The following is a 17,037-nucleotide window of genomic DNA, read 5'->3' as shown; positions in this document are numbered from 1 at the left end:
ATCTAGGGGAGGGGGGAAATTGGGTAGCCATGGCGGTAGCGAGATGGAGAGAATATGCGGAGGTTGCCAAGGCGGCCTTTTTCCAAGTGTGTTATCTAACTCCAGGTGGTAGGGATTGTGGACTGTGACAATCCCATGCCACCTGACTTGAGAAAGCAGATCTCTCCCATGTGCACTTATTTTGGTCAGTTCCGATTCGGTTCCCACTATCTCCACCCTCAGGCCCACTGGCACACGGTTATGCCAAGTTCTGCCAGTTTCATACATGGCATCCATATTCAACCACATGGCAGAGCAAAACGCTTGTTACTGGTTTAGTGGGCTGCATCGTCAACTTTGTTAACCCCTTAACCTACTTCAAAATGTGAAATTAGCGCTTTGACAAAACCAGCAATGTGACAGCCAACTGCCATTGTAAATACTGCATTGTTGTGCAATCAATCTGGAGACCGACTTTCGTTACAGTATTAAATATAACGCTACCATCTAGGGAGAGAAGTTGTCATTGCGAAGGGGAAACAGTCAAAGTACGCCACCAGAAGGTAAGAAAGCAAGGAGGTAATCTCACACTGGGCAGTGTGAAAGAGGAGACACGCCCAGCTATTTACAAGGCACTCTCACACAGCAGTGTACCAGAAAGAGGCGTGCAAAAATTACCGCGAGGGTGAAACACCGCCCTGCTCCAGAGAGATGAATGGAGCAATGGGTGGATACAAACACGCCTCAAATAACGGAAACCACCTTCTCTTCAAGTTTAATTTAGTCGCAACTCTGATGGAAGGTTATTGCACTAAGGCAATTATTATCGGTTCAGTCGGGCGCGCAGATGTTCATACAAATTTAGTGAGATTCCGTCGGCAAATGTTTACACAAAAAACGGCATTAGACACTGCTCACAATAAACGGCATTTTGGTTCAGTGTCCGGAAGTCTGCAGATCAGCTGTGACTGCGGATTATGACTTGTCCTTGCTCGAATACTATGGGAATCAAATCGCATGCAGTCGGTCTTTAGCGATTCATTCACTCAGCTTAATTGCTACCAAAAGCAAGGAATGGCGCTGCAGCAAATTCATGCTAACGGAAACCACAAAATCATTGTAAACACAGTTACACTCGGATTTCGTAAAATTCGGCATAGCCTGGTACAAAAGAACAGGAAGTCACTTTGAACCAACCGACGTAGTATGGCACGGTCACAATCCAACTGGTCAGTTCATCCACGTATGACGCATTTCCTTCTACACCCAAAAACATCTTCAGATTGGATTTACTCCTCACAACTGATTACACCAGTGGCACTGAATTAGGTGCAGAGATTGGCAGAAGGCAGTGCCAGTGGCACAGCGTAGCTTAGTGGGTGAAAACATCAAGAACAAGAGTTGCCTGCGAGTTAACGCTATTTTCTTCCAAACAAATCTTCATGCTAAGTTTTACAATGCTAGCATTACCTAAATCTGCGAAACCTATGGTTCTGTCTGGGCTATCCGAAGTATCAGCGCTATGCAACCTTGTTTCTGCTTACAACATAAAACGCTGGCTTTAAGTTCAAAGGACAATGCCCCACCCAATCAAAACAATTCTCCCAGAAATATGAACCAAACAGTACTTAAAAACGCCCATTCCAGAAAGGACACGGTCTTCGTGAACAATCGTAGAAATGACTCCAACCCGACATAGGATACGGGGTCAGCCATGAATGCAGCCAAGATAACAAGCAACATTTAGATGTGGACGGGAACATTAAAATATAGAGAGTAAGAACGGAATAGGAAGGGGACTCACAAGCTCATCGTCGGAAGGGAGGTTGGCAGAAGTGGCGCCTGTGACAGCAGAGGTATCAGCAATGCCGTTGGCCATGTTGGACACACCACCAGCAGCAGCGGCTACGCATTTGACCTCGTCATCAGCATGGGGCGAGGGGAGAGTGAACTGGCGACTCGCAGAGGGGACATGAGTGTTGCAATAGATGGAACAGACACCCCCTTGAGATTGCTGATGCTGCGACTGGCGATTGCTCGGTTTTCGTCTTAGAACGATTGGGTGGTCGTCAGACGCTGTGCACTTACGACACACCTCTTCGCCATTCTCGCCTTTCAATAACTTGGGGGGATTCCGGGGGTTGCCTGCATAGAGGCAATTGAACCAACCAATAAGCATTCGGCTTTGTAGACAGAGCACTTAGGTAGGGGTCAGAATAAGTTCACAGGAGTATGCACCAGGCAACTATGATGGACATTGCGCATGGGGGACAAATATCCCCCATTAGTCTGACCTATGCAGGTCCACCAGAACGCGCATTAACCCTACCAACATGATGACCCATTTTATTGCGCAGGGATTGATGTCCTCTGGGCAATGTTAGCGTGTCTTAAGCCTCGAACGCTTATCCCACATTCAAATTTGCGTTTGATTCATTACGTGATAACTCGCCAAGAAGGTGTAACATCTATTCGAGGGTTACTCATTCTCACAATGCAGCAGCAGTAGACACTGTGGAAACTTCCGAACTCTGCAAACTTTTCAGCAATTTGATGACAGCTGCATTTGAAATGGTTGAGCACTAAGCGTATGATCAGGAGTTATTCTTACGACAATAAGGCATTTTTGAACAATCAACCACCATCCGTAGGAAAGCTTGGTTTCGATTGACAGTTCACCTAATAATTAGGCGTCTGGCTCCTCTTCCAAAACCCACCATGATTTCAAGATATGGTAAACCTAATATGACGCTCCCATCGTGCAAAGGAGGTAGATTGCGGAGCGGATGAAGCAGCAATTCTGCATGAGTTTACCACTCATCGTGCAAAGTACACATTTTGACAAGGAAGACAGCTTACAAGACACGAAACGAATGCACAAATTTCGCCGGCTGGTACCTCGTGCAGGGGGAATACGGACCATCCTTTGATGTACATATGTTATTCAACTGTTACCCTAGATGCTGGAAGCGTAGTTCTACTAAATGCAAGGGGGAATACGCCAGAGCTAACAAAGTGCCCCATGTGATGGACGTAAAACGAAAGGTTCTATCCAAGAAAATTCTGCTGGAAAATTTCGACAATTCATTTTTTGCCAATAGAGAAAGAATTCAACAGAAATGTGTTCACGGCCCTTTTCCCAACAAACTTCATTATTGTTGCAAAGCAAGGTCTTTCTTGCGCGCAAAGAACCTTTGGACTTTGGACACACCATAGGCAATTACACAGAACACCTGGGTCTCAGTGATTCCTAGTAAAGTGCAGTACAGGCTGAACAATCATTAATAAATCAAGGGCAGTAAAACGTTCATTGGTGCGCCTCGTTTGTGACCTTACGATCGGGGCAAGAAAGCGGATGACTGCACACCCACCAAGTGAGTAGACGCATACTGTTGACAGGCGAAGCGCCCGACTACATTGCAGCGCTGTAACCTGCGATCGCATTCAGCATTCTGATTAATCCCAAACCAGAAGTGATTGACTACTGGGACCCGTCCGACATTCAACCATGAGGACACAAGAATACGGCGAACGGAATGTACACTTTGACCTCGGAATAGAAAAGCTGCAAAATGAGCCGGGGACACATATTCACCCACCGTTTCACCTCAAGTAATTGCGTAGAAGAAGGTCTGACACATCGGTTTATTGCGTTGCGCAGTACTTGTACCGAAACCCGCGCGCACATACATGTGCACATTTGATCTCACACGGTGGCCGTCTAGAGCTGCGACTATCGACACCGAAGCTGCATGGCCTCAGATCAGAAGTTCACATTCAAAAGTTACTACCTTCTCGACCAGGCCAGATGTGAAAATGGATCCGGTGAGGAAAAGGTGCGTTGCACAGGTGAAAAAGTAAGCACATATCTGAGTCACTACTAATGGCATTTAAATGTACGTGTCCGAAAACTAATTAGGTTACACTTCTGCATGCTGAGGTCAAACACCTCCATAAGGATGCCCTTCAATTAATAAATCGTGTACAGGGGGGCAGGAGGGGAGTAAAAAACCTCAGCCCAGCGTAAAGGAAAAATGAGAGGAGGAAAGGGAAGATGATCCCAAGGCTGTGCAAGCTAGGAAATTCTCATGAACACAAATGCGAAAGGTGTGGGATTGGGTGTTGTTGCAGTGGTGGCATCGAAGTATCCGGATTTACTAAAAATAAAGTCGTCCTTGTGTACGTGGAAGGAGGGAATGCGATGTGTTCAGTGTTGATGTTGGCAAGTTGGTGTACAGAGGGGGGGGGGACAATTTGAAGCGCAATTAAAATGTCAATGCGTCAAAATGGACGTATTTATCGGATCATTTGCCCCTCAACAGAGGGAGGAGATTCGTATCGCATACACGCGTACGTACGTGCGCCCTAAACACCGTTGACTGTGCGGATTTGAGGACAAAGCGCTCTAAATTGTGTAGGCAGTTTTTTAACTAAGAGGAGGAACTTAAGGGCGAGACCGGACAGCTGGACAAATCGACGAACACACGCACCAACACATCCACAAGTAGTCTAAGGCCTCATTGTTTGAGCAGCAGCGGCAGAAGCTGACTCCCACTTCACAGCAAAACTGTCACAGGTATTGGCGTCACAATTCCGAAGGGACATTCAAACCACGAAAGAAAAATAGGTCGAGGATGCTGAGTAGAGATTTTGACGATTGAGAGACCGCAGATAGTTCGTGAAATCCACACATTTTTGGCGGGATTGTTCCTGCTCATCGGACGGGCTTGTTAATGGATTTCGGCCGAGACGAAAGAAGTGTCGATTAAGTGCTGTGTGGCTAGAGCTGACAGCTCCCTCAAGTGGGCTCTACCCACAAAATTAATCAAGAGTATGTTTGGGCATCTAAAAATAGACACTGTACACACACCGAAAGGCCGCCTAAAAGTACGACCTCTATCCCACCAAAAAAACAAGGACAACTGCAATGGTACGGTGATAGTGAAGGTAAAAGTGGCAGATGAGCAACGCGAGCAAACCTTTCTGTGCGAAGCACACACAAGGCACACAAACGACCGACCACTGGTCCAGCAGGCGAGTGCAGCACTCATTCATTTTTGCTCAATGACTGAACTGACAAACGAAGTTAGACCTCCGACGATGATTTCGCCGGTGGAGGAGTAAACGCTCACAAAATGGAATTCGCCATTCTCACACACCAATGCATCTCACAAATTTCACACCCCAATCAAAAGCGGACCTTTAGTTCGACAAACGAAAAGCAGTGGAAGCCTAAGTGATGACAGCTTTCCTATTCATATGAAAATAACCACGATTTTGGAGGAAGCGACCAGACCAGATTTTGCATTACAGAGTCGACTACTACCGTGACAAAGCGATTACGTTGAATCATATTCGACGCATGAGTTGGAACAGAAAGAAGGCCCAATCCACTCACTGAGAATGAAATACATAAAAAGTGACGGTAGACACCGCCACCAGTCTACTTGAAATAAACTAAGTCTCGCGTTTAGAAAACCACGCCCGACACTGAATGGTTACAGTGAATTTGTATTCTGAAATCGCAGCGAACGGCAACAACAGCATAAAAGGTATGTTTGAAGACAGTACAGTTTACTTGTTTGCGTGATGCTACCGAGTTACTCAAGGGCAGTACAATGCAATAAAGGACAAGAAAAAAGATATGGCGGAGGAACCGGCGATAGATTGCATACCCAGTGGTCTGGGATTCAGTCATTCTTACACATTGCCCCCATCGCGAAGTCAGGCACCAAACCATTGGTACTTTTTATTTAAAAATCATGCGTAATGAATGCGATACGGAGTGCGTTGAAAATATGCTTATTTTGCATTATAAATTAGAACGCGTACTGCCGCGTAACGAGAACCATTGATGTACTTTTTGTTTTGCATATCAGACAAAAATTAAAATGGCTTTGCCACGGTAACAGGTAGCGCAGGCGAGCTTCGCTGAGTCGAGCAATGCCAGACGAGGGCTATTACAGCTTTTGAGCAGTGCAAATAAACCAGAGGGATCAGAGGTCAAAGCCTCTCAACCGAACACGATGAATCCTACAGAACGTTGGCTCAGATTTGACCCACTAGACAGGCCAACTTGAACAGAAAGCACATGGGTAAAGAGAAGACAAGTGGAAGGAGAGGTGGACGCACCGGAAGCGGGAGGCAGATCGACACGCATCATGCCGGAGTTGCGAAGACCCGCTGGAGGACTGAGGAACCAATCAGAGCGCTTCTGTAGTCGTTCCAGCTGCCGCTTCTTCACGGTATTGAAACACGAGCCGTAGGCCGCTGCCGCACCGGCGCCATTGAACTGAAAAGACAAAAGCAGTTACGGGGTCTTTGGACTGCAAATAAAACAACTCAAGATGGTGCAAATTCGAACATGCGTACACAGAATCGGTTCCCACCGTCAAGCTTAACCGTATTCAACCGGTGTGAGTAGCACCGAAATACAACCTCATGAAGTCTGTGCCGTTCTCTATTAAGTCTAATTCAGGGATTGATTGTTGCAGTGGAATGAAGACGGGACTGTAAATTATGAACATCTTCAGTGGTACGTCAAAGATCTCTAGTGGTAGAATCACATTTTAATTATAAACAAACGAGTAGTGTCACTTGGTGAAAGATCGAAAGTAAACGGACTGAACAATTGCCCCTCCTGCTTGAGACATTTCTGCAGCGCTATTTTTACATTGTACCAATTATATCAGGATGATATTGTCATTTCAAAACTATAATAGTTTCAAAGCGAGGATGCAAATTCGTAGAAAATGAAAGGGTAGTACCTCCTCAAGAGCACACTACGATTAGTTTGCCTGTTGTGATGGACGAAGACTAATCAGAAGTGGCAGATGATAATCTAATGAACCGGATGAAACAGGATTAGGATTTTCAGAAAGGACAAACCCTGGGAGGCAAAGGCGCATTACGTTCAAAACAAAATGACAGACGCACTCTGAATGCCCTTTGCACGCAGAGACGCCCTGCTTACAACCACTTAATGGACATAAAGGTCTAGGGGTACTAACATGACTAACATCCTACACATGGAAGTACACACGATAATGAAGACGAAAACAACACCAAATTTTGGATTTCATAGTGCTACGGACCTAATGTGGACGTGGAAAGTAGGGCACAGTTTTGCACCCATGAATCAAACAGGATATTCCAAACGAAGCCGCCATCCAAAACGCCCTAACCTATCCCCAACGCAGCGTTATCAGCTCATTTACCATGCTGCTAATTTGTGCCAGATTGGCATGGCCTTCGACACCTAAAGCAATAAAACCTCACGCGTGGAGATGCGGATCTGGGCATTGATAACTATGCTCAGATAATGCCACGTTTGATGTGTCCATCGATGCTTGGCGTGACGTCAATGCAAGTGTAATCGCGACAACTGATGTACAATTTTCAACCTAAATGCAAGCTGTCTAATTTACGAGTTGTGGTCCCTCATGGAGCAAGAACCCCCGACTTCTACAAAGAGCTAACCAGCATCCGCCTTCTCCCCGATGAAGAGCAGCGCAACGTCCAAGCACAAGGAGTGACAGAGGGATAAAATTGACCAGCAGGCAGAAGGATGGGGCGAACTCGTGGAGAGAGGGAAAGAGAGGGCGAGAGATGTCCTGTCACCCCATTCATACCATATGGCGAGTGAGTGGATCGACAACAGGAAATATAAACAGACAACGACGTTTTCGGTCCCTGGGATACCGAACTATTGTATCAACCCTTCTATGACATGGAGACAGAACCGTAAACAAAGTCAGCCCCATTGTTAAATAAACAAAACCACATAAGGATAAGCACAATTAAACATTCACTAATGCTTATCGAAGGAATAACACTTTCATCTCAGCCATGAAATCTTGGATTTTTGAAATTCAATTGAAAGTTAGTTAAATCGATGGAGTAGATTACAGGTCGGATGTATTTGGCCATGGCTAGCTGAAATGCAAACAAACCACGCCCATCAGCCTAAATGCAACGCAAGGGTGGCCCAGACGCGGTGTTTAATAACAAAATTGGCACAAAACCAACTGACCTTGCAGTGGAGGGGGAAGGGAGCATTTGAAAGGCAAACTCCGATTCCCTTTCATCCTAAAAATGCGTCAAATCAACTTGGTGAGTTTACGTGAGGCCTGTTCAACATCGAGGAGATAAGTTAGGGAGTTGGGATGAAAACGCAGAGGGTGATAAATCACATTTGGCCTCATCATTGTCTGTTGGCACATCGCCCATGGCTTATCAATCACGCAAAGCTATGGGCACGGCGGAGACAGACTGGGTGTGAAGAGCAAAAACCTGTTATGTTTGTAAACACACATCCAAGCATCGCTTAGAAGCAATCAGGAGAGGTTCAAGGGAGAGTAGGAACGAAAGTAAGCGGAGGCGAAAGTAAAGTGAGCAAATGAATGGAAATGAGGTACCGTTGACGTTAGACGTGATAATAGTCACACAGAGAGACACATCAGAAGTTGAATAAGTTCAAGGCACAGAGAAACAAATTAGGAGGCACTAAAATTCACATTGAAACTCAAATACCAAACTGTGAGTCAAAGGACGGGAAGTAAGCCGTTCCATACCTCCGATGCTGAGGTTGGTTGCGACAAGGAAACTTGAAACACGGACGACTTTAAAAAGAGCTTAGAACCGTCAAAGAGGGAGTGATTAAGCTAAGATAGGGAAAAATAGGCGGACATACACGAGAGAGGTCATCCATTTCGGAGAGAGAGTCGTACTTGCGTCCAAGGGTATCGGATATGCTTTGGCTAGCACCCTGAAGACTCTTCGCCATTCCACTGCTGTCGCGTCGGCGCAAATGCACATCGGTAGCGCCGGCGGGAGCGGCGGTGATGCAGGTACGCTTCTCGGAGTATTGTTGGACCTGGTCGATGTGGTCATGGTGGTGGCCCAGATAGTCCAGCCTTCCATTCTCTGCTTCACAAGACGAGATTGCTTTATTAAAAAGATCTGTGTTCAAATCACAAAACCATCGCACAGTTTCTCCATTCTCGGTGCTAGGGCGGTCTGCCCAGGCTTTTAGCCCTACATCCCTTCCTTGTATCGACAGCGTATGCCACATTGATGAGTCTCATTACGATCTCAAAGGTGACTAAGGGCCCAAGCTACATACTGGGTGCCGGCTCAACTGAATTACACTAGCAATACCCACATACCTACGCCAAGTTTGGCTTGGAACTAAACAATTCCTTACATCACAAAGTATCGTTTGTGTAGGAAATCCTGATAACTCTAAACCTCGTAGAGGTGCATCACAATGTGAGAACTCCAGTATAATGCATATCTAATGTGGGTATTCTCGTTATAGAGGTAGGATATTTTGAAATGGTTTTTAGGACTGAGGAAGCTTGGAAATGAGGTCTTTCGCGACGATAATGGCGACGGAGTGAGCAGCAAATGAGTTTGTGAAAAAGGTTCTCTTACAGACATAGGGAATGGCACAGCTCAACCAACAACTGCTGTGGTGAAATAAGGTGACAAAAACAATCTAAGAAGCGATGGCTGAGCCGTTCCATGATCATCACTTTATACGGTTAATGAAAATAAAAGGATTGCTTGCGGATACGGGTCGCCTCCCAAAAAGCCAAATCAAAATCTTACAAACAAACAACCGTGTCGTTCGCGAAAGCGCTAAAACTTACAGGCAAAACTCGTAAATCATTCTAGCACCTTGCTAAACATTTAACTTGGCTGCAGCGTTGCAGTCTAATGCAAGGGTACATAGGTCGCCTCGTAGCTTTTACGCCTGTCCAGAGGTAAAAATACAAGGCATAATGTAGACTACAACAGTTCTAAACTTTTGGCGTCCCGAAGATGACCAAGTACGCTCATCCAGGATGGTCGAAATTTGATAGTGAAATATGAGATGACCAGTTTTTCATGGGCTAAGACTGAACCGATAGATCGGTCTCCAACTATGCGAGAAAGAACAGCCAAGGTTTAAGCGTTTGGGAGGAACACGAGGAAGCCGAATGGACAGCGTCGCATGAATAACACTGGTCACGGGTAGGAAACACATGGTCTCGAGGCTTGGATTCCACTCCTGTCAGGTCGTAGTAATGCATCCCGACGTTGCGCGGTGAAAAATGCAATGGTTTCGTCATTCGTTCGCTTGTCCAAACAGTGGCACTACTCATGATATGAACAACCATCTGTAGTGGACGGCTACTAAACCACATGCAGACAGTGTTTGGCATTGCAAGTAGCAAAAGTTCAGCACTTTCGAACTAGAACGAACACCGGAATAGGCCAAACAAATAATAGACGCAAGTAACGATAGCGAAGGAGTGCTCTGGGAACTCGCTCATTCATAATGCAGTGTGACAAATGATAAACACCTTCGACTGGTAATGCCGAAGATGGGAAGTAGTGCACACAATTTACCGACTTTCATAAACACATGCACTCAAGGCTCCACCTCAACTTGTGAATCATGGATGCGTGAACCACAGGTGATCGTTTATGACAATGACGAAGGAGCCAGTGGCCTTCGGGGATGAATATGAGAATAAAGTGTTTACAAAATAACAACAAGGACGCGAAATCCGATCGACAGGCGACATAACGAAAATGAGTTGAATAAACATAAGCTCAGGAGTGCAGTTGGCTTGTGAACGGCTCCAATCGCATTCGGCCGTCTAATTGCATCCATCTAAATGGCTGCACATGACGACCACTACCAGAGTGTCCAAATTATATTAATTATGCCTGCAACCAAGCGGTTATTGCCACCCTTACGAAGTTGAGAATGCGGCATCCACCAAAATCGACAGTGAAAACGATCATTTGTTGGTGGTAAAACGGTGAGGAAAGTACCAGCTCATTAGTGACAAGATTTTCCAAATGCTGATCTAAAAATGAGTGCCGTGAAATTGGATCAATCAAGAGTAAACGTTCAGAGCTCGGACAGTGCTTTGCAACTCGAATAAACACGAGATTCCGATGCTTACAAGAAAGGTAATGGCAGTGCGTAGGAAAGCAGTAGGACTATGCATATATTATACAACCATCACTAATTTTCCGTTCTCACAACCTCTGCCTAAAAGGAATCAAAACGATTATCGGAGGATACGAAGACAAGATAGGGGCTGCACACGTGTTTATCACAGGAGTGGGCCACGGCATCGCCTTAAACTCTGTATACAGCTTTTTAGAGCCTAAATGGAACGCTTGGAGGACAAACTGAACGGTCACTAGGCCCAATTTTTCTGGACCTTCAAATACTCCCCCCCTCCACACCCATTTCCTCCACCAACCTAGAGGACACGGCAACTGGCCAAGCAAGCAGTAGTCAAAGAGCGATGCATAAGTAAATACACAAATATACATTATCCCTTGAAATATGACCGGAGGAGCCGGTGTGAAGCAGCTGCTGGCACCTCATACCCAAACAGTGGTACGTATGCTGTGAGGAAGAATGCACTACCAATGCGATCCTGGGGCAAGCTGAGCACCACATATCCCATGGAATCGTAACTGTTCTGGATGGATACACTTTCCTGCTCTGTACTCAGGATTACGTTACTGTTATGGAGTGCGGACAAATCAAAAAATAATGCTTCCCACAAAGACAGCCTGGTGCAGACAGTAGGAGGACAGGAGTACTTATGTTCGAAGGGCCAAATACCCATTCCTAATAACAGTTTAGATTATTTACATTTTACAGTCTGGGACAACTTTCAAATGGCCCGGATGAGTCTCACAGTGAACTCGCATTACAGAAGAAAGGTATCGGTTAAGCAGTCTACATTCTGAGTGTGGCAATGAAATGACTACCTGTGACGCCTCCGACAGCAGCCAACATGAAACTGTAAGGGGAAGATGACTCAGACACACAGGGGTGTTTTTGAGTGTTGACTCGTCACGGTATAGCGTTATTGGCGTGGCAGGGGTAAAGAGATGGACTTACGGACACCATTTTCGCCGATGAGGTGGTGGGGTGGGGGTGGCAATGGGCACTGCACAGGAGTGGACTGAGTGGTGGGTTGCAGAGTCGCCAACGGAACCCGTAAACTATGTGTCCGAGAAGGAATGAACACCGAATCTGTGGTCCGGCCCAGGGTATCACCACCACCACCGCCACAGTCTTTGTTCGCACTGGTGGGGCAGACCTGAAGTTCGGACCAGTCCAAGGCCATCGGCTGGTTAGCGCACTCGAACTCCTCCTTCGTGACTTCTGCGTGTGCATACAGATGAAACACTGTGCGAGACCTCGACCACTTAAGTGCCTGGGCATGTAAGCTCTCGAATTCGATAGCAAAGATTACTCTCCATTGTCACATTTATACAGGTTGGGAGAAGTCAAGGTGATTAAAATAGCATTTGAGGCACTGCTACGTGTAAAATTTCAAGTCTAAGAAATGGAAGACGCCACGACACCAAAGACATCACTTTCAATATGCCTTGACAGTTTGAAAATGACATGGCTCGACCGAAGAATGCCAGCATTGAGTGTTAATAGGACGTCCAACACCTTGACGAATCTCTACCGCACTTCCGTAGTATACACAATCTGTAAGTCTGAGTAACTAAGACACAAGTTTACACCTTAACGTTGCAGTTGGCTATGCACGAGCACGCAATTTTATTGCTACGCACAAGGCAGAAACAAAGAGGGCCTTTTTTCACGTTCATTTTGGGCAGTTAAGGGAATTATCCTATCCAGTCACGAAAGTAGTGTTTATTTATAGACCCATTGGGGGATTTATCCTTAAGAGCGGGCTGGGAAAACACACCAGTTTAAACTAGGCCACCCAGTCAGCCTCACATGTACCTCCCATAGAAACCAACACATCCACTCAATTTCGTTGATCAACAACCTAGCCATCTTCATACGTTGATCACACGAGAGTGACAGTTTTCCTACTTGCAACAGTTGCGATTCGACCCTGAGGTCAGCACATCTGTCTGCTAGATGACACTGGAACACTTAAACGGGAATAGTTCTTGTAACAGTAAACAAAGAAATCCACCTTATACAGAAGTATAACTTTGCGATAAAAAAATCATGTTTAAGCTTAGGCCAAAAAGGATACTGGCCCTCTCATCACCTTGATTGACCCATGAGCGTAACCACCTCACAGGTTTAGACATGCTTTTGTAAAACAGGACCGTGGGGCGACACAACGTTTGCTGCTAATTCATGCGCGAATCCACCTTCAAGGCGGAAAGTGTAGGACACAAACGGTGAGGGAAGAGTTTTATCACACAAGAAGTAAACTTAAATAAATTGCTGCTATAAATAAAACTAGCATTCATGAGTTAAGGCCGTAGAGGGGCCAAATTCATGTGCTATACAGAGGTGCAATGAGATTTTTTGGAAAAAAAATTCGGCCTCCTGCATCGTGAAAAGGTGAGTGAAAACAACTGCTCGTTCTGCCGTGTCAGAGAAAGTGACGCAGAAAGCCTTGGATACTGCAACAAAAGTGGTTTGGCAGAACAGAGCAGGCGGCGGATAGGCGTGGCCTGGCCACGCCATTAGCCACGCAGAAATCGCAACCACAATGGAAACACGTTTCTCAGCTCTGAGCTTGATTAGTCTCAATAAACTAAAACAAGGTGCCTGTACGAAATACCGACGGTCTGGCGAGGGTACACACATTTTTGGTGTGAGCAGCTCCTCGTAAGTAGAATTACCCACAACCTTTGTGTGGATATCTATTGCTATTGTTAACGCGTGGAATATCAGTCAAGTTGTGAAAAGATTATGGACGCTACATTTTTCCCATTTTCCACAAAGCTCTTGTTATTGAAGGTCTTTCCTAAAGGCAGTGGAGAAGCATGGATTCATCGAGAGCCTTCAAGTCAGTGCGGAAATGAGGATGTCCCTCACTGTGCATTGAGGGGAATTTGGTACACTGATTACGCGCCTAGGTCAAGCACGCTACTTATGTGGACAAAATACTAAAATGCGCCTGTCACACAGAGGTTTGAAGCTTAAGGAGGGTGGGGGGGGGGGGGACTGTTCAGAACGGCGCAAATCCACTGTTACATGATCAGGGACTTTCCAGGTGAAGGCAGTAAGGTAGGCTCAACGTTATTGTTAGTCTGGCCTTTGAAGGAAATGCGCAAATGCTTAACACAGGAACTCAGTGATTGAGGGTAACGCCAAGACAAAGTGAAAGGGGTAGCTGTTGGGATGGGAGGCACCAGTGGACAATGGAGAAATGCATATTGGTGACATATCTTTTCAGAGACTTGGAAGTTAGAGTATCCGACGCCGATAAAGTAAACAGATCCGGAAGTCTACCCACATCGCAAACGAAATGGTATACGCTCCCGTTCTCATGAGGGGGACTAGAGCATTCCAAAATTGTCATTAATAGGATATTTAATAGACCAAAGCGATTACTAAAGGCTAATTAGCATGCAATGGCACATATTACCGTAAAACTAAACAGTTATTTACGAATTGCCTGCCTTTTCTTGTGGTTTGTTTCCTCTGTTTTCCTCCCAGGCAATCAAGGTTAGCAATAATAGAAAATATGAACATAGTCCAGGAAGATTGGCGTTTGAACGCAAAGGTCTCCTCTATGAAACAAATTTCCCTATTCGTCACAATTTGATCGAATGCATCACCTCGGAGCGGGGGCGGGAGGGGGGAAACCGAGTGACCTAATTAGTGACACGATCAATCAACTCATCGATCGATAAACGAGAGTGTTCTGCAATGACACAAAGAGTCAACTTGATTAACGTTGGTGGGGGCTGTGATCGCCTTCAAAGTAGGCGTGGGAGACATCAAGACACAATTGCTTCCAGATACTTAACCGCAGCACAAATGCACACTTATTTCGAAGAGGAAATTTGCTAGGACAGCCCATCGCTCACTAAACAGACTAGTTTCCGTGCTCGTAAAATAATAAAGATATTTGCAGTCTGAAGGGCAGGGAGGTCGGTAACAGTGAAGATGGAATGGGAACGCACCGTCTTTTAGGATGTCGAAGCCGTGCTTTTTGCTCTCCTCGATCAGCACTTGGCGAAACATCTGAGTGGAGCGCGGCTCTGTCAGGGTGGGAAAGGATGCATATCAATCAACGAGGATCAATTTCGTGACATTCTCTTTATTTGAATTAAGAAAGTGACTAAGGCCAGTTCTGGAACAATTAATACGTCTACTCTGCGTCGTAAAGGGTATGAAGTGACCCGATTAAATCAACTAGATTTCCAGTAACTTACTTGGGATGTTCTTTGGAAATCGAAACTCGTACTTGAACTTTTCCACCCGTGAAATGCTCGTGTTGGTCTCGCGGGTGAAGTATTCAATTAACTCGCGTCCAAAGAGTTCCGTTGAGGCAAAGCCCACAATAAGAACCTCCATGACTTTTGATGCCTTTTCAACCTAAGCAGCAAAAAAAAAACGACTGGATAGGACAAATAAAGCCATACCGATTATATACTACGCAAAGACAATTAATCGAGGATTGGAAAGTCAGTCAACAGTTGACCGCTCAGGCAGAACCAAGACGAGCGTATGAAGTTTGTGCTTACTGAAGTAAAACTCAACATTCGAAGACTCAATTTCCATCTTAAACTGTTCTTAAGGGGGTATAACACAATTGCAAAAGAGGACAAACCATAACAGGGGAAAAATTGGTTGATTATAAAACGAGGACATTGAATATTATGAGCCAAAGGAAAGAGTACGTAACATACCTTTTCAGGCGAATGTGTACAGCTAGGGAAAATAGACCCAGCTACGGACTTTGCTACAGCTTCAACAGACATTGCATTAACATCGGTGTGATAAATCATACGAAACCACGTTCCAAAAAGCAAAGTTAGCAGCTGCTGAACCATTTTTGGCTGCGAAGTGATAATGCTAAATAAAAAATGGTTTAATAAGAAAAACACAGCAAATTTGCCACCTAATAGAGAGTACAAAATTGATCAACAACCGGTATACAAAACTACACCGTTCAAGGGATCAAAGGTTAACTTACGACTTCATTTGAGCATTGCGGGCGTCAATATCGGGAATGTCCAACGCTTCTATTAAGGCCTCTTCAGCTTCTTCGCCAAGTATACCCCCTTCAATATGAAGTAGAAAACGTTTTGCTATGTTTGCAAGCGTATAAAAGTTGTAATCCGTCCAGTTGATCGGTCGTCCCGACTCCAAATCCGACACTATCTTTTTGATAGACTGAATATTTCCTGGGCGTCTGAACAGGTCGGTAACGGCAACTCCCTCACGAGCGATATACACAAGAAGGTCCTGAAGATTACCATACGCAAAAGTCATAAAGTACCCTTAGTTGAGAAGCAACGTTCGCAGATTTGAAGGCGTCAACAATTTTTACATTAAAGTGGACTTTCGTGGGCCTCCTTGTAACTCCATGTTTCCGGCGTACGCATGACTTGATATTTTGTAAAATAGGCATCTGGATAAAATAGAGCAGACAATAACCCCAATGTGACTAGCCCTTATATAAAACGTTGAAGGCAACCTCAGTTGCCCAATTGCAGCGCGGGTATTTTTAACCAATTATATTTAAGCTAGGTTAAAATAGGGTCAGGTGCAAAGACATTAAAAGCAAGCGTGGAAATTCTTGATACGAAAAATAAACGTATAAATCTGATACATTTCATTGTATCACTGTTTTAAAGTAGTCTTAAAAGCAAAACTAATGCTGAAAAAGAAAAGTTACTTACTTACTAAAAAGTGAGGAGAGCTGTGTAGTTTTTAACTTATTTATGTTCAAAGAGTCTTTTTAGGTTGTCTACGGTGAGCTTTGGAGGGAGTATATATGCTAGTAATTGGACGCGAACTAGTGAGATCGCCAGAAATGGCACGAACTCTAAAAGCTCCAAAGTGGATAAAGGAGTAATGCTAACCCAAATACTCTGATACGTGCTTATTTAAACTCGGACTTCGTAACAGAAGGGATGCCACCAGTTCCTAAGGAGGAAACGTACTCTGAACACTCTCACCCTACAATATCTGTATCCCTTTAATGGTTGCTATGACGCATGTCTACATCCAGCCCGTGTATTCGTTCTAAGGACATGCAGATAGGGATGAAAGAGAGAAATACCGAGTTTATCAAG

At 45.1% G+C, this 17,037-nt stretch overlaps 1 protein-coding gene across 1 annotated transcript in view; it reads right to left on the bottom strand. All coding sequences in view use genetic code 11, as the record gives it.

Moving 5' to 3' along the window:
• Positions 1 to 16,370, bottom strand: part of EGR_03603 (Rho GTPase-activating protein 20) — a gene marked incomplete at both ends in the record, with an annotated part of 17,553 nt that extends 1,183 nt beyond the window's left edge. The window contains 9 exons of the mRNA XM_024492852.1: positions 1,784 to 2,124; positions 6,112 to 6,271; positions 8,672 to 8,940; positions 11,900 to 12,166; positions 14,917 to 14,994; positions 15,169 to 15,331; positions 15,646 to 15,811; positions 15,933 to 16,204; positions 16,239 to 16,370. Of these exons, the coding sequence (XP_024352735.1) occupies positions 1,784 to 2,124; positions 6,112 to 6,271; positions 8,672 to 8,940; positions 11,900 to 12,166; positions 14,917 to 14,994; positions 15,169 to 15,331; positions 15,646 to 15,811; positions 15,933 to 16,204; positions 16,239 to 16,370 (1,848 nt within the window). The remainder of the gene's footprint in view (positions 1 to 1,783; positions 2,125 to 6,111; positions 6,272 to 8,671; positions 8,941 to 11,899; positions 12,167 to 14,916; positions 14,995 to 15,168; positions 15,332 to 15,645; positions 15,812 to 15,932; positions 16,205 to 16,238) is intronic.
• Between the last annotated feature and the right edge of the window lie 667 nt (positions 16,371 to 17,037).

The sequence above is a fragment of the Echinococcus granulosus genome, assembly GCF_000524195.1.
Source record: "Echinococcus granulosus chromosome Unknown EG_S00019, whole genome shotgun sequence".
NCBI classification, from domain to species: domain Eukaryota; kingdom Metazoa; phylum Platyhelminthes; class Cestoda; order Cyclophyllidea; family Taeniidae; genus Echinococcus; species Echinococcus granulosus.
This window is presented reverse-complemented; position numbering and strand designations above follow the sequence as displayed.